Source organism: Emydura macquarii, unplaced genomic scaffold, assembly GCF_026122565.2.
Source record: "Emydura macquarii macquarii isolate MOO-44397 ecotype Brisbane River unplaced genomic scaffold, CSIRO-AGI_Emac_v2 contig_1644, whole genome shotgun sequence".
Classification (NCBI taxonomy): Eukaryota; Metazoa; Chordata; order Testudines; family Chelidae; genus Emydura; species Emydura macquarii.
Window position 1 is genome coordinate 27,687,534 of NW_027131781.1, and position 25,180 is coordinate 27,712,713.

Genomic DNA, 25,180 nt, shown 5'->3' on the forward strand with positions numbered 1-25,180 from the left:
TTCCCAAGGGGAAAAGTTTGTCCTCCTTTGCACTGGACAAGTTTAATTCAGGAGCACTGCAAAAACAACAAAAAAGCTATGCAAGTTCTATGGGAATCTTCAACACATTGTCCATCCATGAAGAGTGTTCATGTACAGAAGATTTATAGTAATGTTGAAGACATGAAGTATCTCTTGGACAACAACTAGCTAGTTGACACTATAACTGAGGGCTTCCTGCTTACTAGTTTCCCTGGAGAATGTCACTGAAACAGATGTTAAGATAGCAGTTTTCAGCCCCTTTATCATTCGCTCAATTAAGTTACCTGGATATACTTCAAATGGGCACAAGTTTGGCATAAAATCAGATGTCATGGTGAAGGACCCACACAAATGTACAGTTTTCACTGGATCATAAATTCTTGTTTTTCTGAGGTGGGAAGTAATTCTGTACCTAAATTCCAATCAAGGCCTCTCCACCAACTTCATTCACATGCTACAAACATTTATATAACTACAGATAGCTTCACAGATTGGCTGATCTATGCAGATCATTCATGTGCTGCATGATGTTCCAGTTTAGCATAATTCACTGTGAAAACAAATTTCCATTTTCATGGCAGAAAAGGGGAATTGCAGTAAGGTTTGAATACAATAAGATATGTACTGTTTTGCTTACCTTTGCACTTTCACTGTATTGCATTTGTTTCAGAAATTTGTAAATATCTGAATATATTAAATACATTTTAGAAACCTACTTTACAGCATGCTTTCAATAATGTGTTTTATTATCAAAGTTATTGGTTCAGGTTTTTGCTCACTAATGGTTTAATAGACGTCAGCATAAATGCTGTAAGAAAATCACCATGAATGATCTTATGTGTTTGTTCCCCATGGAGACCTACTTACTTAACCCATTTCAACCTAACAATATATTCTTCTCAGATATGCAATCCAATATTCAGCTTCCCACTAGCAGCTGGTGACATCGGTCATCTAAGTTAACCAAAAAAACTAAAAGATAGGTCTTGATAGTATGCATGAGGTTCTTCATGGTTCTTTGTTAAGCCATTGAGAATGCAATAGTTCTTTACAGCCATTTTCCATTTCAGCTGGTTCATTGCTAGTTCTGGACAGCAGTTTTTAGGATTGCAATGGAAAAAAATATTTTATTAAACTAAACGAGGAAGTAATATGTGCCAACAGAAATGTTGTGAAACTTTTGTAGCTCTATATTTGTGTGTTAATGATACACTGTTTAAATAAGATCAAACAGTTGCAGTAAACAGGCAAACAGCAATTCCAGACCTGTGCAATAAAATACTTGTGAAAACAAAGCTACTTTATCACTCCCTTTCCTACAAACCAGGAATAGGACTGGGCCTTGCTATATATTCCTTGGTAAAGAAAAAGGAAAATGTTAAAAATTCATTCTGATTAAAAAAAATTAGATTGTAACATAGAACCTATGCAATAGGGCTCCCTACAAACACAAAACAACAAAAACCGATTTATTTCCAGCAGTAAAATATTTCATATCTATACCAAGGCACAAGACAGACCTTTTTAGTCCCATTTTTTCTTAATCTATATGGAAATACTACACAAAGATACTCCTACTACCAACAGTACCAATAACAGCAGCAATAGGCTAATACATAAATTTTACTGCATAGGGGGTACAGTATTAAAAGTTGTTTTGGACTATGTTTTCACAAGTATTACGTTTGTCTAACACAGCTTTGTATTATATAGGCCGACACATTGTTTTTATTCTCTTCACTTGGGCAATCTGCAGTTCCAAATATTTGTAACTGGTCACACACACACACACACACACAGTGCCAGGAAGGGGCTGTGTCAGCTCTGTTCAGCCAGGTTTTCCAGTAGCTTTGAGTAGCTCTCACCTATTTACACTACATGGATAATTTCCATTATCTGCGCAACTTTGGAACCAATGATTTTTGGGCCCTTCTGGGCTTAAGTGGTTGTGAGTGGGTGGCCAAAGGACAGCACGCTGTTACCCAGAGTCTCTGCCAGGTCACTGCCCTCCACCTGCTGTCACTCCTTTCCAACCACTTTTAGTCATTAAACGTCAGGCCCAGCGCCAGCTTGTGCCAGGGGCACTCAGCTTCTTCCCCAACGCGGCCTGGGGGCTCACACAGCGGGACAGGGAAAAGAAGCCCAAATAGCTGCTTCCCAAGGCCCTGCGTGGGGCCCAGCCACCCCCTGGCCGCTCTCCTGCGCTGCGGCCCAGTCACCCTCTGGCCTGCTCCCGGCTTTGTGCGGCTCCCTGGGGGCGGGGGTTTGGGCAGGGCCCCCTCTCGTGGCCCCCCGGGCAGTGCCGACTCCCCCCTGGCTCGCTGCGATTTGCTTTGCAATTGAGACCCGGCCGCTCCGCCCCCCGGGTCCTGCCGGCCCTTGGACCCGGGAGCTAAGTCCCTCTTGCCGCAGACAGACAGACAGGTGCAGCCCGGGAGCTGAGCCGACTGGGGGCCACCCTCCGTCTCTGCCGCGCGCCGGCCCGGCGCTTTGTGACGTGCACCTGCGCGCGCGGGGAGCCGGCGGCCGTTGCTGAGGGAGGACGCGGAGCCTGGAGGCGGCGCGCGCGGGGACTGGAGGGAGCGGCCCGGCCGTTGCGGAGAATGGCGGCGCCAGGCGCAGAGAACCTGTCGGTGGTGGTGCATCAGGCCGGCGACCTGCGCCTGGTACGGCCGGCCCGCCCGCCCTGCGAGAGGCAGCTGCGGGGGAGGGGCTCCCAGCCCAAGGGAGCGTGTCTTGGGTGGGCGGGGGGTGTCTCACAGCCCTGGGGGTTCTGGTCAGGTCCAAGGGGGATCGCAGTCTTGGGGGTCGTCGGGGGGTGTGTGTCACAGCCCTGCGGGGATTGAGGTGGATCACAGCCCTCGGGGGTCAAGAGATTGTGGGGGGATCACAGCTCTTGGGGTTTGGGAGTATACCAGCCCTTGGGGTTCAGCAGAGCTGAGGGATCATAGCCTTTGGAGTTCAGGGGATTTGTGGGGGATCACGGCCCTTGGGTTCAGGGGAGCGGGAGTCTCAGCTTTTGGGGTTCAGGGGATTTGTGGGGGATCACAGCCCTTGGGTTCAGGGGAGCGGGAGTCTCAGTTTTTGGGGTTCAGGGGATTTGTGGGGGATCACAGCCCTTGAGTTCAGGGGAGCAGGGGTCTCAGCCTTTGGGGTTCAGGGGATTTGTGGGGGATCATGGCCCTTGGGTTCAGGGGAGCGGGGGTCTCAGCTTTTGGGGTTCAGGGGATTTGTGGGGGATCACAGCCCTTGGGTTCAGGGAATTAAAGCCCCCAGTTCAGCCAGCCCAGGAAACTGACTGGATCATAGACATTTCCATTTCGGTATCTCCAGTCCACCCTCTAAGGGCCAGGGCAGGGTATAAGTCATGTCTGGTGTTTTTGCCAGTCTGGATGTCATGTTCCACCTGATGAGGTTCCCAACCTTTACCAATGGAAATGTTTTCACATCTAACACATCTGTCTGGCAAGAAGTTTATGGTATTTTGCTTAAATTCATCTTTAGTTAATTTCATCCCATTCTTCCTACTTAGACCCCCCTGTATCACACTAAATAATTCCTTTCCCTCAAATATCAGCATACTTTTATGACTCCCTTGCCCCTCCTCCCAGTCATGCTTAGCTAAGCTAAGCTAAGCAGGTAACTCTTTAGTTTTCCTCCAGCTCCCTGACTGTTTATATTGCTTTCTCCAGGGTCTCTGCATATTTCGTCTAATGAGTTCATTGATGATGCTATTTAATAAGACTCAGCTCTTAACCCAGATCTACTCCAGCTACATCCATTGCTGTTAATCATTGCCCGTTGTTACTGTCCTTCAGTCTGTTTTCAGTGCACATGACTATTCCTGTCCCAGCCAGTTGGCATTAATTTACAACAGATTTCATGTGACACAGTATCAAATGACCTATGAGAAACAAATGGAGAGAGGTTTCAAATTTTTCTGGGCTTTGGCAAGACTGTTTCGTACCTCTTCAGAATTCAGAACATGCAGGGCTCTCCCAGGCCAGGAGTGGAATGGAAGCTTCCTTATCCCCATGAGTTTGGCAGGGAGTGAGGATTGTGGGGCTCAGTGGATTAGCTGGAGAGACAGGGGCTAGCAGAACTGAAGCTCTATTTGGCAAGGTGGGGGCACTCCAAAAGAGGAGAAGAGGTCAGGCAAGAGATGGCAGAGAAATGACTGGAGAAATTTCACCACACTAGACTACAGAGTGACAAAGTAGTCCTGCAGTGTTCTCTGTTTTACCCAAATTCTGTGCAGTCCTGAGGATCCAGCAAGTTGCTAGCATGAGCTTCAGCTGGCAAAGAGTAGACATCCCTGTCATACAGATTCTGGCAAAAAAGAACATTGCTAACATCCTGTTTGTCTATAATGTATTTGATGGTCTGTGGTGAGGAGGGCATTGGAAGCTGTACAGTTCAGTACATAGTCCTGTGTCTGAAGATGCTGTTGGGAAGCAAGAGAAAAGATAAACAACATTTTATTGTGTACATTTTAATAGCAGCTCGTGGGCATGGCTAAGAGCTCGGAATGAGAGCGTGCCCAAACTGATCCAATGAGGGATAGCATTGGGATAAACTTGCACACTATGGGCCTGATTTTTGTATGGGTTTCAACCTGGAGTCCAATTTTCTGGCTGCAGCTACTTATGTATACAGTCAAGTAGTTAGACATCTGTTGTGTCTACAGGTATTTGCAAATTTGGAAGATGCCAAATAAGAGGCCACTTCTGAAAATCAAGATCTGTGTCTTAATGAACTTTGAGAAGTGCTTATGACTAAATACGGACTTTGCATACCTGCTGTGGCTCAGTCTACTTTTATCCCTCCTGTGCAGCTCAAACAAAGTATGTACACAGTGAGCAGTGTTTTAAACACTGGGTGACTCATAGCTACGTTTGAGATAGTGGTGACATCTGCCAAAACAGTATTTAAAAAGCAACACTTTTGATAATGTGCATCTCATTCATGTGTAATGTACAGTTTTCTAAATAGAAACATAGGAATTGCCATTCTAAATCGCACCCAAGGTTCATCTAATCCAGTATACTGATTCTGACAAAGGCAGGTGGGGTCCCCAGTTCAGATAATTTTATATACTTTTATCATGTTCCCTCTTATTTGTCTCCTGTCTAAGGTAACAGTCCCAATCTCTTCAGTCTCTTTCCATATGAGAGTTTTTCCAGGCCCATGATCATTCTGATCGTTTTTCTCTGAGCTCCCTAATGAACAATGGGTGCATGTTTTCTAGGATGCTATTTAGACACTCCACGTTCAGTATTGTGAGCTTCATTATCTTTTATACATATGATGCTTGAGGAAGCATTTTCATTGCAAGCTCCCATTTTCAGACACAACTTTTCTAAAAAAATCCTTTTCACATGTAATATCTCATGCCTAAATCCTCAGCCCAAAGGTTGGATTGTTTGGGGGCTTTGGATAATACTCCTTGTGGCCCCTCTAGATAGCTAAGGATGTAAAAATTGTGTTTCACCAATTGACACATTTATTAGTTGCTTTATGTGTATGTGGATAACTCAGAAAAGGCTTTCTTTAAAAATGTCAGATTCACTTTGGCTGAGTCTTGAATGGGACAAAGTGCCTTGGACTAAAGAAAACTGGGTCAGAAATAAAGTTCTGAGCACTAAAAATCACACAGAGCAGGTTGTGTCCAGACTCAAACTCCACTAAACTTCATTAATATCAACAGGCAGAATTTGGCCCCATACTGTCCACATGCAGTATTGATCATTTACTGCTTAATTTAACAATGAATGGCAGTGCAATGCTTATGAGATATGCATAGACAGGCAAGCATTTTAGTCTGGGAATGCTGATATAGTAAAATCTCATTCCATGGACAAGTTATTGATAGAAAGATAAGGGGGGTGTCATTTGATTAATAAAAATCTACAGAATCATAATTTCAATGGTGTTACCCTCTGCAGTGTGACAGGGAGGACTCACTGCCTATCCCCTGGCTCCCAGCTTTAAATCCTCTAGTTGGTGGAAATTTTGATAATACATTGTCGGAAAAGGATCAAATTGAGTTTCACTTGAAAGCCCTTTCTCCCATGAACACAATGGTACCAAACACGACAAACTTAAAACCCTTATGTAGCTATGTATTCAAGAAAATGTTTAAAAATCAATATTTTTTTTAATTATACTGTAGCACAAGGATGCATTGCTTGCATGAAAAAGACATTGATCTTTGGTAATCCTAGGGAAGTTAGTCTTGACATACAGGATTGAAAAAAATTATTAAAGTCATCCTCCATGTCGTCTCTGTCAAGGGCATCACTGCTGGACACGTTGTTATACTGAGCCTCATCTGCACCACGCTCACACATCGCCATACAAGGCAGGCTGCAAGGCCAACCATTTGCAGGGTGGTGAGCATCTGGTCTTTGCACATGAGCATTTGATTAGGATTGATTTGGGAGTACATCGTATTTCACGTATAACTTTGTGAAAGACCTGTTCATGCCTGATAGGAGAGGGTAGTTTTGGATGTGCTCAATCATCCTCGAGCCATTCCATTGCTTGATAATTTTATCTTCCTGATAGTAGGTAAAAATGCACCTCTTGGTGGCAATTTTTCTCTGTCTGCTTCTTGGAAAACAGCCACCAGGGTGGCTCTGCAAGCGTCTTAATGTTGATCTCAACTAGTAAACTTGACATATGAATACCTCCAGTGCATTTATGACCTCATCAGTGACTGTCTCAACCATTCCAAGCACCTTCAGAGCAAGGAGAGAGTCTTCAGAGGCTGAATCAGATGTCTTAAAATAAGATAATTTCATCATGCATCCTGAAAGGGTGTGAAAACCTGGCAGTGTGGCAGCTTTTAATGGTCTGAAAGATAGGAACACATCTCTGAGGGATATACAATGATTCTGTTCCCCAGAAGCAAACACAGAAACAGAATCTTGCAGAAGTCTTGGGAATTACAAAGGAATTCCATTGAAAAGTGCGAGGCAGAAGGTTCATTACACCATGCAACAATGAAATTCTTCAAGCAATTCTTTGCATATTGTAATTCCCATGTACTGCAGGACACAATGCTTTTCCATAAAAAACTAGTGGCTGCAAACAGTATTCATATTACCATTGACATCAATGCTTTCTTTCACTTTCAGTAACATCATGTCTTTTGCAGATTTTCAGGCTATGCCCTTTGATTCATTTCTATGGATAGGATTGCTAAAAACTACATCCGTATCCCACCGTTCATCTTTAGTAAGTGCTTTAAGAGCATTTGTTCCTCTAGCTTGTTCAAAGCACATCTTCTCTCTCTACTTAGTCTCTGTATCAGCCATTGCCATCACTTTCCCATCCATTAGAGTTTCTGTGAAGTGATTTATGAACTCCAGCTTAGTCACATAGTTTGCAGTAGTAGTATCATTATTTGTTGCTGTTGCTTTGACCTTTCAACATTATTTTAGTTCTTGGTGTAGCACTCAATGTGGTACACAATGTCATATGCCTAGGCATCTTTTGGGTCCATGTATCCACTTACTTTTACTTTCCATGCAACGTTCTTGCTAAGAGTGACTGCTTCAAACAATTTCTCACTTGTCTTACGTGTTGAAACTGTGCTTAGTGGATGCCTTTGGCTTCTGGCTTACTGCAGAATAAGCAGGTATTCTTGAAAGTATGCCACAGGACCTAGAGTAAGGCAAGTCACACCCACAGCTGTTACTTGTCCTAGCATCTTCAACTTTTTCCTGATGCTCAATGTACTTCCTCTCCAAACCTTGCCAGATTCAGATTTTGGATGCATTTCTTATAGTTTGTAAGGTGCCACTGAGCATTGTGTTTAACCAGGTCCTCCATGTTATTTTCCAAAGATTCAGCTACTAGTCACTACTCTTTGTCTCATTGTTGATGTCTAAAAATGATCAAGACCAAAGTGAAACAAGGATTTTGTAACAAATTATGTTATGTAATTATGTGTATATCTTTTGGGGGTGGATTCCAGTAATTAGGCACCACATAGACTTGGTGGGATAATGTACATGACTGGAATATTGGTATAGAAGGGAATAGCTTGCTCAGGAAAAAAAGGGAGGCGGTGTTGCCTTATATATCAAAAATGTATATAGTTGGACTGAGGTTGAGATGGAAATAGGAGACAGACTTGTTGAAAGACTCTGGATGAAGGATGAAAGGGGTAAAAAAACAGGGTGATGTCATGGTAGGGGTCTGCACAGACCACCTAACCAGGAAGAAGAGGTGGGTGAGGCTCTTTATAAACAACTAACAAAATCATCCAAAGCACAGGACTTGGTGGTGATGGAGGACTTCAAGTACCCAGACATCTATTGGGAAAATAACACAGCAGGGCACAGATTATCCAACAAGTTCTTGGAATGTATTGGAGACAACTTTTTATTTCAGAAGGGGAGAAAACTACTAGGGGAGAGGCTGTTCTAGATTTGATTTTGACAACTAGGGAGGAATTGGTTGAGAATTTGAAAGTGGAAGTCATCTTGGGTGAAAGTGATCATGAAATGATGAGTTCATGATTCCAAGGAATGGTAAGAGGGAAAACAGCACAATAAAGATAATGAATTTTAAGAAGGCAGGCTTAAGCAGATTCAGGGAGTTGACAGATAAGATCCTATGGGAAGCAAGGTGAAAAACAGTTCAAGAGAGTTGATAGTTTTTCAAAGAGACATTATTAAGGGCTCAGGAGAAAACTATCCAACTGCTTACGAAAGATAGGAAATATTGAAAGAGACCACTCTGGCTTCAGTGATCTGAAATTCAAAAAAGAATCATACAAAAAGTGGAAAGTAGGTCAAATTAAAAAGGATGAATATAACCAAATAACACAAGTATGTAGGGACAAAATTAGACATGCCAACGCACAAAATGAGATTAAACAAGATAGATATATAAAGGGTAACCAGAAAACATTCTACAAATATGTTAGAAGCAAGAAGAAGAGCAAGGACAGAATAGGCCCGTTACTCAATGAGGGGGAAAAACAATAACAGAAATGTGGAAATGGCAGAAGTGCTAAATGACTTTTTGGTGTCAGTTTTCAACAAAAAGTTTAGAAGCAATTGGACATCTAACTTAATGACTGCCAGTGAAAATGAGGTAGGATTAGAAACTAAAATAGGAAAGAACGAGTTAAAAATTACTTAGACAAGTTAGATGTCTTCAAGTCACCTAGACCTGATGAAATACATCCTAGAATATTCAAGGAGCTGACTGCAGAGATATCTGAGCCATTAGCAATTTTCTTAGAAAAGTCATGGAAGATGGGGGAGATCCCAGAGGACTAGAAAAGGGCAAATATGGTGCCAGTCTATAAGAAGGGGAATAGGGACAACCTGGGGAACTACTGACCACTCAGCTTAATTTCAGTATGCATAAAAATAATGGAGCAAATAAAGAAGCAATCAGTTTGCAAACACTTAGAAGATAATAAAGTGATAAGTAACAGTCAACATGGATTTGTTAAGAACAAATTGTGTCAAAACAACCTAATAGCTTTCCTTGATAAGGTAACAAGCCTTGTGGATGGGGGGGGAGTGGTAGATATGGTATATCTTGACTTTAATAAGGCTTTTGATATTGACTCACATGACTTGCTCATAAACCAACTAAGGAAATACAACCTAGATAGAGCTATTTTAAAGCGGATGCATAACTGGCTTGAAAACTGTTCCCAGAGAGTAGTTCTCAGGGGTTCACAGCCAGGCTGGAAGGGCGTATTACGTGAGGTCCCAAGGGGATGAGTTCTGGGTCTGATTTTGCTCAGTATCTTCATCAGTGATTTAAAAAATGGCATAGAGCCCACTTACAAAGTTTGCAGACAATACCAAGCTAGGAGGGGTTGCAAGTGCTTTGGAGTATTGGATTAAAATTCAAAATTATTTGGACAAACTGGAGAAATTATCTGAAGTAAATAGGATGAAATTCAATAAGGACAAATGCAAAGTACTCCACTTAGGAAGGAACAATTGGTTCAACACTAACTGTGATGCCTGGAGAGGGGCCACACTGAGAATGCTCAATCAGGGCAAACTGCAAAGAATGAGGCAGATGATCCCCAAAACTGGTGGTTTGTTCTAATAATTAGATTAACAAAGTCAGCAACAAAACAGTTTCTACAATACCTTACTGGTTACTAAGAAGCCCAAAAATACAGTTTCCCTTAAGTAATCCAGCCCTGGGCTCCCACCCAGACAGAAAACTCACATATGGTGAGGATTACTTAAAATCTTGTTCACCATATATAAAGTACTACCAATCCCAGTAGATAGGACACATTACCCACCAGGTCAATTAATATTTCAGGTCTTACCCAAATACATGCTTACAGCCAATTCTTATTAACTAAACTAAGATTTATTCAAAAAGAAAATAAAGAGTTATTGTGGTTAAAGGTCATTATGCATAGAGATATGAGTAAAGTTCTTAGGTCAGTTGCATAGTAGAGATGGTGAGCTACTGATTTGTAGAAAGTTGTTCCAGAATCAATTCCATAGGTTACAATCCAATAGGCAGTCCATGTGCAGAGTTTGTGTAAATTCGTCCATGAGAAATGGCAGGATTAATCCAGAATGGAGCTGGTAACCTCAGTCTTGCATAGGGTGACCATATTTCCCAAAGGGAAAATGGGACACCACGTTGGGCTAGCCTGAGCACCCTCCCCACCGTGTAGGGCTGGCCTGAGCCACTCACTCAAACCTTCTCTCCCCCACATGGGGCTGGTATCGTTAGTTCATTCGACCCCTGTCTGCCACCAAAGCCTTGGCTCTCCTCCCCCGCATGTTCCTTCGCACCCCACTTTTTGACAAAAGTGGGCATTTGTCTGTTTGTTCTAATCAGTTGGCAAGAGCAAATGGACAAATGCCCTCTTTTGCCAAAAAGGTCAGGAAGGCCGGGACAGGGCTTTAGAAAGGGCCAAAACAGGACATATGGTCACCCTGTTCTTGTGACTTAAACTTCCCCTGACCAAGCCTAAGAAGATCTGTGATGAAAATAGGATCAGGCCCGAAGCTTCCTTTATAGTTGAAACTCAGCTGATAAACCTCTTGACATCAGATAACACAGCAGAGATTCCTTGGGTGTAGAACAGGTAGTATATATTGTTGCAATTCCTATTTCCTATGTATGCACAGGTAATTAGTTGCATTGATGAACATAAGGCAATTTACCATTCAAGGTTTCACAGGTAGTTTACCACAAACTTCAAAGAGAAATAAGAACAATGATATTATTACACCACATGTTTCATCTAATTGCGAATCCCTTTTGATCTCTAATAGAACATAGTAACAGGAAGAAAAGTTTATCATCTACCAGGTAATGATATTACATTATGAAGCTTCTAACAGATATAGATAAACGCAGACAAATACAATTAGTATTACTTCTAATTCTCTGACAATACAAACTTGCATTTCAAACATTCTGGTCTATCTAACACGGATTCGATAACTACAAGTAATGGTTCTGTTTACCATTTAAATACTTGCCTAGTATATTCTCAAAGGGTGATCTTGAGGTCACATTAGCCTACTGGTTGCTTAACCTTTTCTGGCTCAGTGTCACACACAGCTACAAAATGGGAAATGGCTGTCTAGGAATGAGTACTGCGGAAAGGGATCTGGGGTCAGAGTGGATCACAAGCTAACTATGAGTCAACAATATTACACTGTTGCAAAAAAAAGCAAACATCATTCTGGGACACAACCGATGATCTTCTGCTCTACTCTGTGCTGACTAGGCCTCAACTGGAGTATTTATTCCAGTTTGGGTGCCACATTTCAGGAAAGATGCGGACAAATTTAAGAAAGTCTTAAGAAGAGCAACAAAAATTATTAAAAGTCTAGAAAACATGACCTATGAGGGAAGATTGAAAAAATTGGGTTTGTTTAGTCTGGAGAAGGGAATACTGAGGGGGGACATGATAACAGTTTTCAAGTACGTAAAAGGTTGTTACAAGGAGGAGGAAGAAAAATTGTTCTCTTTAACCTCTGAAGACAGAAGAAGAAGCAATGAGCTTAAATTGCAGCAAGGGCGGTTTACATTGGACATTAGGAAAAACATCCTAACTGTCAGAGTCATTAAGCACTAGAATAAATTACCTAGGCAGGTTGTGGAATCTCTGTCATTGGAGGTTTGTAAGAGCAGATTCCACAAACACCTGTCAGGGATGGTCTAGATAATATTTAATCTTGCCTTGAGTGCAGGAGACAGGACTAGAAGACCTCTCCAGGTCACTGCCAGTCCTACAGTTCTTTGATTCTATGAATTTCTGCTGGATGCTGTTGTCTTAACCAGTGCCTCATTACTACTCTTTTGGCATAATAAAACCGATGATTAGTACCACTGAACCACTTATTTTTTGCTGATTATGGCAAATCCACTGGAAGCACTTCTTCCATTTATACTAATCTGTAACATTAAAAAAAAAAAAGCAGTTATCTTGTTTCGGAGCATTAACTGGTAATATATTACCATCAACAGAGGGCCACAATTTAGTTTTGTGAGGGCAGCATGTTTGACATTGGTGTGTTAAAGTATAATTTAAAACATGATTTTTCAGTATTTTCTCACATGTATATCTACATAATTGTTCTAGGTTTGTCATGTTTGGTATCACCACCATTGCGTTGTGGGAGAAGGAGCTCTCAAATGATTCCCATCTTGGCCCGTTTCGGATGATGTTGTGTTATCAAAATTACTACCAGCCAGAGGACTGGGAGCTGGGAGACAGTAGGGTGACCAGATGTCCTGATTTTATAGGGACAGTCCCGATATTTGGGGATTTGGCCTGGTCTACACTGATGCGCTGGGTCAATAGGAGATACACAAGCCATGTACCGTAGAATGCGTGTCTCCCATTGACTTACTTACGCTCCCTTACCGCAGCGTCTTCACTGCGCTGCGCCGATGAGACGTGCCCTCTGGTTGACGCAGTGTTACTCTTTTCTAGGGGGTGGAGTTACTGCGTCGAACGGAGAGGACTTCTGGGATAGATAGAGCAGGTCTCCACTGGCCGCACAATCAATCCCGCTGTGTCGATCCGTGGAGCCCGACGCAGTGGAATCAGTGTAGACGTATCCTTAGTGTTACATAGGCGCTTATTACTCCTCACCGTCATCCCGATTTTTCATACTTGCTGTCTGGTCACCCTAAGAGGCAGTGAGTTCCCCCGCAACCCGTAGAGGGTGACACCATTGAAATTATGATTCTGTAGATATTTACAAATAAAATGACACCGCCTTTACTTTTCTGCCATTAACTTCCCAATGGAATTGCACATGCTCTAAAACTATTTGTCTAGCTGCATTATTGTACAATGAGATACTTTTTCAGGAGTGGAAGACAGACCCTTTCTGTCCAACTATTACTCTCCTTGAATCTTCACCCAGCCCCCTTCTTCTATTCCCCTCCTCCCACTGAACCTGATTCCTTACACTCATTTACTTTTAAACCACTCTGACTGTCTTAAGGGACCTCAGTGTAAATAAGCATTGGGCCCACCATGTTTATTTGACTTTGCAGTCATTATATCACACTAATCAAATCTCATGCTTCTCTGAGCTTTATGCCCTAAGATACTAAAGAGTTAAGGAAAGCAAAGACAGTAGGGTGGGTTCAAAAGCACTGCTGGGATTGAAAATCTATACTGAGGTGTAGTGCAGAGGCTGCATTAAAAAGTCAGCATTTGCCTTACAGAGATATGAAAGATACTACAATATTTCCCTAAAATGAGAATGGGTGGTAAGTCTGGTGTCTCTGGTGCCTTCTTGCAGTAATGTCTAAATGATGACTGTTGTAGCTGATGCTTTGTGGACATCATAACAAGACCATCCACTTCTTCTTCTAAGTAATATTTGCTTATTGACTAAATAATCTTTGGCAAAGATACAGCATAAGATAAACATGGTGAGATGAAAACAAACCGAACACAACATCATTCTCTTTACTTTAATATTTGCTTTCCAACTGTGATGGATATGTCAAATATTGAGTTTAGTGTTTATGGAGTTTTTAAATTGGAACTCTTTTTGGAATGAATATCTGCATTCCAAGGTCCAATGCCAGGTTTTATGTGTGTGAGTAATTGGGTGTAGACCACAATACATTACTTTGATAACAAAATAACTTCCAAGAAAACAGATCATGCAGGGCTTTCACCAGCACCAGCGAAGGGCTCAGTTCAGCTCCCATTGCAGTCAATGGGAGTCTTTCAGTTGGGAGTTGGGCTGGTTCCTAACTAATAGTCAACTGGAAAAGACAATGGCAACCTTCCCACTTTTGCTTTTAAAATTAGGAAGAAACTTGGCAGCAAATCTGAGAAATCAGAAATCCAATTGTCCTCCCCATTATACAGTAGCTCCCCAGTCCTGTGAACAGAGTCAGTTATAGGGGTTTGAAAACTGTTTATTTTTGTATTTGGAAATTTTGTTTAACGTCCTGGTATAGTGAAATCCTAAGGACTTGCTCTTTTTTCTTTGAATACTTGTAGGTGCTCAGATACCTCAGTGATAGGAAATCATGTAAGTACGTAAATATAGGGAGAAGGAGGTAGAAGTCCTGCAAACATATAGGTCACCTTTTATTGGTGTGAAATGTGATCCAGGGTTGTAGCTGAGACTTTCTATATATGACAAAGTACTGTGTAGGTTTATGCTGATTTTCCTGTGATCCTCAGGCTCCACACTGTGAAATAGCCACTTACCCTCCTTCTTTCATGCTCCCATTAATTCCACTTGCAGGGGCAAAAATGGTGATCCCATTACTGTAATTACTTATATATTGGAGAAAACGCTAGAGTTTTCTCAGAAAGCAGCCCCAAATTTTCATGCAAACTGAATGCTTTTTGTTTGTTTCCCTGTAGGAAAATCGCCCGGTGCCAGAACCAAGTCCCAATGGTAGGTCTCTAGAGTGACTGCCTGCCTTCTTACCTTGTGGTTTTCTTTATGATTGTAATTTCTTTCTAAATTCTCTATTTGCCCTTCGCTGATCTCCCTCTGCAAATCAACTAGAGTGTCCATGATAAAGTAGAATTGCTCAGAAAAGGAGCACATAAGTAGAGCAGGCCAAATCTTGCATCCACTGAGAGGGGATGGCAGTGAAATCTGAAAGGTATGTGGAGTTAGCTAATGCCCTCTACCCACATTTTAGGTTGACAAGATCTGGGAACAATAATAATGTATGAAAGACATTATCCTGAGGGTCCTGTTCAGAAATGATGTCTAAGGTCTGGAAAATTAGTTCCCTTCCCTTAGACTTACCTCCATCCAGTCTGCTGAAGCGTAAGTGGATGAGACTTGCACTGAGCAGGAAGAAGTTGTAAATAAAGTAGGGTGAGACACTAGGTCATTTTAACAACATCTGAATAACCAGCAGTGTTTGTGTGCTTCATATTATTATCCTCTGAAAGAGACTAATATCAGAGAAGTGCTGAGCATTGACTTCGATGGGAATTGGAAATGATCAGCACTTCTCAGAATTAGGCTCATAGAAACTAGAGAAATGGAAATTAGATGGAAACTCCATTCTATCATTCAGGTAACAAGCTTGTAACAGATGGAAATTCCATTGAGATTTTAGTGCCCCATGCTGCTTATCATGTGATCAGAAACTCTAAACACAGTTTTATTTTTATAGTCTGATTGCTTGTCCATTATTCCAGCCCTGAAGTATATATGCTTTATTGCTGTGTTCAAATGCATAGTACAACATTCTATTTGAAAATCATTCACGTGGCCAGAAGTTTGGTGAATCATATTTAATCAAAGGTCTCATTCTGCACCCAGACTAGAGTTCTCCTCTTGGATTACATTTGGTTTCATTTACAAGAGATGTATTTTATTTTAAGTTCTTTTAAGTTTTAGGGCTTTATCTAGAATGTTCAGATTTCAGTAAGTATCTCATAAATGTTAACTATCCTACAGGATATAATTGCAGATATGTTACTTTTATTAACCATATTAGTAAATAATGGTGAGCGGATTAGGAAAATAAGGAAATAGAGGGAAGAAAGAGATGGAAAATCTATTGAATACTGTCTAGTCTATCCCCAGAGCCAGTGCAGGATTGTTCACGAGAGTGTATTTTCTAGTGATGGGCTTTTCAAAAGTGCTCTCAGCATTGGCCTAATTCTGTTCTAATTGTAATTAGTGGTAAACCTGTCATTAACTGCACTGGGAGCAGAGTTAGGCCAATGCTGAGTGCTTTTGACAATCCATCCTAGTAGTTTTTCTAAGCATAAATCACTTAGGTTTTTCTCTGTTAAATATTTTGGCAATGGTTTTATGAAATTTTGTCTGCAAATTATTGAAAATGTTTCCCTGTCATAATTATTCTAAATTAAGCTATACAAATCATCATGTAACCCTGAGCAATAGTGACTCCCAGGGAGAACAAAATTGTGACTGAAAATGTTACTTTGAGTGAAACAGAGAGATTGCAGAATTGAAAGAGAGGCAAAGGAAAGGATTAGCAGCACATTCTTAACAATGACCTGACCTGCCAAGATTTAAAAGAAATCAGGCTTGTGCTGTTCTATGCCTTTTTGATGATGTATAAAGGAAGTCTGAAAGTTGTTCATTTTTTTTCTCTTAAAAGTTGTATGGCAAGGGGGTTCTGCTTATTTTTTACATTAGAAATTCAGGACTTGTGTACTCTGGATGACTCTGTGGATGACTAGAGAGCTGATAGAATTATGGAGTATAAAATAAACAAGAGTTTTGGAAGCTCTGCTTTAGGGCTAAAGCCAACCTCTAAATGTTGAAGGTTTCCATAAAAACAGATTATCACATGACTTCCTGCTTCAAGGTTTCTCACATCTTCCTGTGAAGCATCAAAGGGTTGGCTGCATGTCAGATGCAGGATGCACTTAATAGATCATGGATCTGCTTTTGTCTGACAACTCCTGTGATATCACAGGTGCCAGTGAAATGAAATCTGATTAATTGACAGGAGAAGGAATTTTATTCAGATTGTTTAAACTCTGATTTTTCCTAACAGATTTAGTTCAAACCTTTGCAAGCAAAGCTCTCAGTCCATATCTCTTGAGTCAGCCCAGGACTCCTCTGACATAAAAGAGAATAAAAGACTTAACATTCTGCAGATTTCTAATGAAAAATAAGTAGAAAAGAACATTTTATTGAAAGAACTATATGCTCCTTTCCAGGCCTCCTGTACATATTAAGAGGCAAAAAAGGATGCAGGTCCCCTTCAGTGTTCCTCTGTAGGACAGTTACTTGTCAATCTTTAAGGCTTTCCCCAAGCAGATGCCTCATCTGGCTGCTGCTGGTTTGTGACTCTTTCTTTTTTTGCCAGAGGTGCTGCTGAGGATGCATTCAGTTGGGATCTGTGGATCTGATGTCCACTACTGGCAGAATGGTAGAATTGGGGACTTTATTGTAAAGAAGCCCATGGTGCTCGGTCACGAGGCATCCGGAACCGTCATCAAAGTGGGGTCATCAGTAACCCATCTGAAGCCAGGTGAGCAGCTTCCTTGAACCCTGTGGACTGTTGCCCGATATGCACTTTCCCTTTTGTGAGGAGATTGAGAGGCTGGGCCCCTAAGAAATACTAAATGTTCATTCTGCATTGATGAAACGTTAGGAGTCCTACAAACCAGAGAAAGGGCTGAGCCAAAACCTTAAGTTTGGGAGTGATAAAAGGTGGAGGAGAATGGTCCACTGCTGAAGGTGCTAGCCTGGAACTCAGGACTCCTTGGCTCAGTCCCCTGCTACACTAGTCTTCCTGGGTGACCTTGGGCAAGTCACTTAATCTCCGTTTGCCTCAGTTCCCCATCTATAAAGTGGGGATAATAGCACTGTTCTATCTCACAGGGGTGTTGGGAAGATAAGTATGTTAAAGACTGTGAGATGCTGGGGTACTATGATAATGGGGGCCTTAGATGAAAGCCTTAACTTGGATTTGAATTTCATAAATGGCTCTGCCTTCATAATAGGTTAAACCAGATCTGCATAGCCCAGCATCACCAGACTCTGGGGGGTTCAGGATCCAGAGCTGGGTCCAAGTGTTGTGATTTGAGCCTATATCTACCTAAAACACAGCAACTGTCTTTTCTGCTGGTTCACTGCTCTCCCCACTCCTTGCACAAATCCTCCTAATCCAACACCAGCCCTTCCACGCCAAATCTGCCTCTTTAAAAAAATCAAACCTAGAGTAAGATGCTACCATAAAAGCAGCTCCTGTTGGGTTTTGTCTCCTGTCCCTGATTTACTGCACGGTACAATGACAGATTGAGATCTGTTGTGAATTGGACAATATTCAAATCATACTCAGCACTCTCCAAAAGTGCCAGAAAGTGAGCTGTCCAATGTGAGTGACGGATGGCCATGATGGCAGTTGTTTGTGAGGTGACAGTGATTTGACCTTTTGGAGAGTGCTGATATGATTTGAATATTGCACACACCCTGTTGTGTGCTTAATGGATACGTGTGAAACGTGCTGTCCAAGGGAGACCACAAAGCCTTCATAAACCATGCATTTGTTAGTGAGCCATTTCACTGAACCAGTTAACTCAATATAGTAACTTCCTTTTGCTGTACAGGCTGCAGTAGTTGGACACATCTGGGATTGACATTAAGGTGCTGGCTTAGTAAGAAACCTGGTGTATTATTTCTCATTTACACCACTGTAAATCTGGACTGACTGTTGGCTTCAGTGGAGTGACTCCAGATTTACATAGGTATAACTCAGAGCAGAGTTTGGCCCTTAGATCTATGGGGCAGGGACTAAATCTTTCTCTGTGTTCTGTGCAGTGCGGAGCGCACTGATGCCACTCTGCATATCATAAACAATATTAATAACCAAAGGGCCATTCATCTGCCTGGGCATCCCGAGGGGGACCCCTGAGTTAGAGAGACGACCGCAGCCTCACTGGGAGATTTGCCCAGTGATTGGCTTCTAATGCTGAGTGAAAAGGGCTGGAAGCATTTTGGTAGTTTTATGAGGCACTTCTACCTCCTTGTGATGCTTTGGAAAACGTGAGTGTGGAGCAGGAGAGCAACTGCCCCTTGCCCACCCTGAGCCATCCGAGGATTGATCAGGCAATGTGGAGCTCTCCCACTTAGGAGTAGGAGGACTTTGTGCTCCCTGGAATTTGGAGTCTGATCTCCTGATTCCTACGTGCGCTTCCAGACCTTACTCAGAAGCCCAGCCCCATTGTAACTGTCAGTCTGGAGAGCAAGTACAGTGATTGCCATTAAAATCCAACGTTTGCCAACATCCTGCATGGTGATTCCATTTAGTTCCTATTCTAATTGCAGGAGATCTTAAATATTATTGAGTGGTACTCCCTGACAAATTCCGCCTTTTTGATGGGAATAAGAAATCAGCCAATTTACAGTGACTAGACTGAGGGGCTGAGCTGGCATCCTTTTAATCTGTCTGCTTGCCTCTGGAATATTGTATTTCCTTCTGTCCTGATGAACACTCTGTATGGCTGGGTTCTTGGGGCTGTGTAATGAAGGCAGGGCAGATCTCTCCCTTCTTTGGCATCCTCCTGGATCATTCAAATATGCACATGGTGCTGTGCCCCCACACTCCTTTTCTCACCCCACCCTGCTTTCACTCACTCAGGCGATCGAGTGGCCATTGAGCCTGGTGCTCCACGAGACATCGATGAATTCTGCAAAATCGGACGCTACAACCTGTCTCCGACTATCTTCTTCTGTGCGACACCTCCCGATGATGGAAACCTATGCAGATATTATGCACACAACGCCAGCTTTTGCTACAAGTCAGTCAAACGATCCCCCTGCCTACAGATAACCACTCCCTGTGTGGAGTTAGCTGTATCACGCCCCTTCTCTCCATCTGCACAATGAGGATAGTAATCTAGTTACATGGAGCGGTTCCTGCTATTTCCCGAGATGCCTCTGGCATGGGTGGGGTTCAGATTGAGGCCTGGTTGCCAAGTGTTTGTGAATGTGATCTAGAACTTAATCTGACCTCCTTTGTACTGACCTCCTGTGTAATGTGCTTTGAGAGCTACAGATGCTGAGTACTATAGAAGTGCTAGGGATTAGTTATTTGTTTTTTTGTCTTTGTTTTATATCTCCACTCTTCACCGTGGTATCTGAGAACTTTATGATAGGAACTATTTAGACATTTCTTCCCTGCAGATTTCCTATGACTTTTATCACTGCTTTAACCCCAACGGGTTTCATTTTCTTCAGCCCTCTATCTTCTTGCTCTCATTTCTACAAGGCAAGGTTAGGCCTGATGGTTTTTTGGGTCCTGCTGTTGGAAACGGCATGAAGGGCTTTACTCATTCCTTAAGGAGAGCCAGCCCCATTGCTGCCCTGGTGAAAGCACTGTAAGAACTGCTAAGCCCTTTCCAAAAACCTGCAATATAGTTTGCTCAGTTATTAACGGAGAAGATCCAGATTGGTCCTGATTGTCCCAGGAAACCAGTACCCCTGCTAATCCAGCCTTCATGCAACACTGAAGATAGTTTTGACCCCGCTGATGCCAAAAGTTACATTCTGACTGTCCCAGAAATTCATTTGGGCCCCAATTCAATATTTAAGTATATAAGCATTCTTATTCAGCAACACACTTAAGCATATACTTGATTGCAATGGGACTTATGCACATGCTTAATGTTAAGCACATACTGAAGTATTCTGCTGAGTTGGAGCATTAGCAAACCTAGCAGTCCAAATTCATCCCAGCATAACTGCCCTGACTTCAGTAGTGTTATGCCAGGGATCAACTTGGTCCACCATATCCACCCCATGGGAATATCCTGATTGTAGTGCCACGTAGCTATTTAATCTATGGAGTCTATTCCCCTTTTGAGGCCCATATGGAACAGGTAGTTCCATGTACACTGAGGAAAGACTAAATCCAGAAATTCACTAACGCTAGGAACAAACCTTCTTCTTTCATTTGTGCCTGCGCATGCACTAGAAATAGCATCCCTGATGTTTGCTGGGTTGTTAGAAATGGACCTTTTGCATTGTAATCGTTGTCTAATAGTGACAGGGCTTTGTGCTGTTACTGGAGGGCCTTGGAGCATTTTGCAAATACTCATGAATGAAGCCTCTTTGCACGGTATCGAAGTCTGATGATTTCTCTTTTTCGATTGATTAATTGAAGCACACATTCAGTTAATGTGGGTCAGCAGCAGAGCCCCGGCAGACTCTCAGTACCCTGCTCTGGGCAGGGAGGGGACCAGGATCTGGCTTGGTTCCTTTTTTCAGGTTATAATAAAAATGACACTTTGGCTTTCACTTGCACCTTCCATCTGAGTATATCCAGATACTTCGAAAGCATTAATTAATGTAACCACTTGGCTCCTGGCAGGTGGGCAAGACTCATTCACCCAGGAAATTGGGCTTGGTTTTCAAAATATGTGAGACTGGATGACTGACTGATTGTGTGTGTGCACGTCTAACTGGTTGTCCGGCTGGCAGCATGCACGCAGATACCCATGTGGTGCTAGTGCCCCACAGAGGTATAATAACTAAGTGCTTCTTCACCTGTCATTATCATCACCCCATAATCCAAGCACAGCTTCTGCGGGAAGGGGCTGAAGACTCCACAAAGCCACTAGGGACCTTGTTTCATCAATCAGATTTTCCTTTGAGTTGATTAGATACCCCGGTAATGGGCAGCAGTATAGAATCCTTAAAAAGATAGATTAGTGAACTCCGTCCCCAGTGCCATCTTCTTCCTCTCCTCCCCAGCTGGTAACTGGTCGGACAAATTACTGACATGTACACCCTTTCTTTCTGCGCAACCTTGAGCTGCTTCTCTTCCAAAATCCGGCCCACAAAGCAGCACTTCAGTGTGCAGCATAGCACCAGTGATTGTGCTGATAAAGCATTGGGGTAGTTTTATCAGAGACTCAAATCCTTACTCAGGCAAAGAAAATCAGTTGATGAAGGATCCAGTGGGATTTAGTTAAAGCAGTAGAGCATAGTGTGCTTTAGTACAGGTTTATTGATTTTGTTCCAAAATTGCTGCTGTAATAAACTACACATTTTCCTCTCAACAAACCTACCGTCCGTTTCTCATCTGGGTTTCTATTTGGTACCTAATGAAATGTCAGGATTGGAATTTGAGATCCATTGAATCTGAAAAGGTTCCCCCCCCCCGTCCATTAGAATGCACTGCTGCTGTCACTTACTGGTGAGATCTCTCTGGCAGAGGAGTGCTTCTTCAGCTGGGGTGCTAAACAGCTTCTGGCCAGGACTAGACCATGCTGTTGCTTGGGGCTTATTCTTCACTGTCAGAAGAGCGTGGCTGATCATGACACTATTTCTGCTCTGTTGGAGAATTTCCTTTTGTTTGATCTGTCAGTGTTTCCTGGAAAGTCATTGTTTTGGTTCGTGGGGCAGCTTTCCTCTTGCAAGGGAAGGGAACTTGGTCTCGTATTTGAGTGAAAGGTACTTTGGCTAAAACTTTCAAGCTTAGGTGCTCAGAATTACCCCTCAGAATCTATATTTAGGTCCCCTAACTAAAAGTGCTGTGATTTACAGAGCTGCCATGGGAGTCAACAGGGTTACTCAGGCTTTACGCTGACCCAACTGAGATCAAAATCTGGCCCTCTGACTTCAGGCTGCCCCTCTGCTGTCACAAAGGAGGAGTCTTGTCAGCTGTCACTGCTGTCAGCTAGAGACTGCACTACTTGATTTTATGGAACAGTTTCCTTTCAAGTACAGTTTCCAGTGCCTGGTTTTTGAGAGGTTGAGCTTGCTCTGTGATTTTCTGGAAGGCTGCATTGAGCATTATGGGGCTCATCTCTTTTTCAGCAGCTCAGAAGTGTGTCTTAGCAGAGTCATAGGATCTGTCTCCCTCTTGCCATGTGCCTTTTGTCATCATTTACATCAACTACATACAAGACATTGCCACTGTGATTTGGGGGTGTTAGACTCCCACTTTACACCAGGTGTCAGTTACTCCACTGACTATGGAGAGGCAGGGCCTTCAATTTTTCTCGGAAGAGTGAGTGTTAGGACTTAGTTACCAAATGTTACTCTTTGTATACACCACACATTGCTTTGAATCATCTCAGGCCAACCCACTGTTTGAAACACTGTCCACATGTCAGTGAGTATGAGGAATGGTGAAAGAGGGAAATGCCTGATCGAATGTCCCTTTGCTTTGTGAGATGACGTGACCAGCCCTACAAGTTACAGAATTTTGTGGGTCTGACTGGAGTAACCCAGGGGAACATTTATCTTATTTACCTGAAGAGTAGACAATCTGCAGCACGTTCCCCGCCCCCTCCCCTGGGAACAGAACAATAATAGGAGTTGAAGGTGTAAAAGCCTTCTCCCCTTACCCTCCAAGAAGACAGTGCAGGGCTCTTCCCCACAGCATATTATTGAACATCCTCACTACTCTTTGCAGCAAACACCAAGCATCATGTTTTCTAGGGTTGGTGCCTAAATTATGCCTGCCAGAAGAGAGATTGCAGAGGTTGATGGGTACTTAGTTACATAGTAGCCTTTTATGCAATAATCTCTGAGTGCACAGCTGTGAGTTTTATTGCAATAATAAGGGCAATTTGCCAGCACAGTTTAGACGCTAATGTTTGCAGACGTGGTCCTGAGGATCATAAAATGTTAGCTTCACTCCACTACCATTAAAAGCCTCTATTGTGACTGTTGCCTGTGTCTCTGGTTCTTGCAGGCTTCCAGATAACGTCACCTTTGAAGAAGGGGCCCTCATTGAACCACTTTCTGTGGGAATCCATGCCTGCCGGAGAGGCGGAGTCACTTTGGGAAGCAAAGTCTTAATCTGTGGGGCTGGTATGGAATAACCTGCCTTGTGCTTTCCACCTGTCCTGAGTGCTTCGTCGCAGAGAAATGCAGGCAGAGTGATCAGCCTGGCTTCTAGACTCAGGATGGAGCATTGTGTGCTGACAACTCTAGACTCCATGGCTTACAACTTTGTATTGAAGCCGCGGGTGGCCTTGGGCAGCATTGCATTCCTTGGCCACACTTTGGCCTATCCTGCTCCAAAATGGATTGGAAATGTGTGTTGTGGCTAAACAGACTGGGTGGTAACAAGATACTTAGGAGTCTGGCAGTGTTCTCCGCACAAACCTGGAGTAGTAACAGCCAGGCCAACTGCCATCTCCGTGCCCTGCAGCCAATCGTGACATCTGCCACTGTTCCAGTGTCAGTCTTCTCTGGAGCACTGCTACACCCCCAGCGCCGTGAGCTTTACTTTACTTCACAGCAATCGTGATTTTCCTGCATTCTGACATCTCCTTTTCCTTTCCTATTGCTCAGGACCCATTGGGCTTGTTTGCTTGCTCGTCGCCAAGATGATGGGTGCTGCCCAGGTAGTAATCACTGGTAAGATCTTCTTTTAAACCTTAAAATACTGCCTAGTTCTCACATATCCAAAAAAAGGCTGCTCTTTCTGTGTGGCAGATCACTGTACAAATTAGCAGCAGAAGTGCCAGGTGGTAAGGACAAAGCTATGCTAGGTACCCCTATGACGATCATCACCTGGTGCCTGTATGAGGTGCTCAGGTGTCTAGCAGACCCGTTCTCTGTCCAGTTTTTACTTATGCATCATGATGACCAGTAAAGGCAGATATAAATAGGACTATGCTTAATTAGCATAGGCTTACTGAAATGTTCCCCAGCCCAGAGCCCTGATACAGAAACTATTAGGAGGATGCAACTGCACCCTTCACAGCTAGGAGTATGCCTGTTCATCCGCATTGCAGTTATTGTTTCAGTTTGCAGACTCAGGCATAAAACTGATGTTCCACCCATTTGCTGTTAAAGACATGTTCTTCAAGAGTAGTGGCGCTAGTCATAGAATCATAGAAGATTAGAGTTGGAAGGAAACTCAGGAGGTCATCCAGTCCAACCCCCTGCTCAAAGCAGGACTAACCTCAGCTAAATCATCCCAGCCAGGGCATTGTCAAGCTGCAGCTTAAAAACCTCTAAAGATGGAGAAAAGTTCCAGAGGGGTAGCTGTGTTAGTCTGTATATAGCAAAAACAATGAGAATCCTGTAGCACTTTATAGACTAACACATTTCTGCGGGCATAAGCTTTCGTTGGCTGACGAAGTGGGTTGCAGCCCACGAAAGCTTATGTCCGCAGAAATTTGTTAGTCTTTAAGGTGCTACAGGATTCTCGTTTTTTCCAAAGATGGAGATTCCAC

At 42.8% G+C, this 25,180-nt stretch overlaps 1 protein-coding gene across 2 annotated transcripts in view; it reads left to right on the forward strand.

Moving 5' to 3' along the window:
* The first annotated feature begins 2,420 nt into the window (after positions 1–2,420).
* SORD (sorbitol dehydrogenase) overlaps positions 2,421–25,180 on the forward strand; it is a 38,904-nt gene continuing 16,144 nt past the window's right edge. The window contains exons 1-6 of one of the 2 annotated variants that reach the window (XM_067556033.1): positions 2,421–2,687; positions 14,894–14,927; positions 17,344–17,508; positions 19,621–19,780; positions 23,686–23,804; positions 24,291–24,356. In XM_067556033.1, coding sequence (XP_067412134.1) covers positions 2,625–2,687; positions 14,894–14,927; positions 17,344–17,508; positions 19,621–19,780; positions 23,686–23,804; positions 24,291–24,356 — 607 coding nt within the window. In that variant the 5' untranslated portion in view covers positions 2,421–2,624. Of the gene's footprint in view, positions 2,688–4,848; positions 4,866–14,893; positions 14,928–17,343; positions 17,509–19,620; positions 19,781–23,685; positions 23,805–24,290; positions 24,357–25,180 lie in introns of those variants that run through there. The other variant, XM_067556034.1, reaches the window with a different exon arrangement.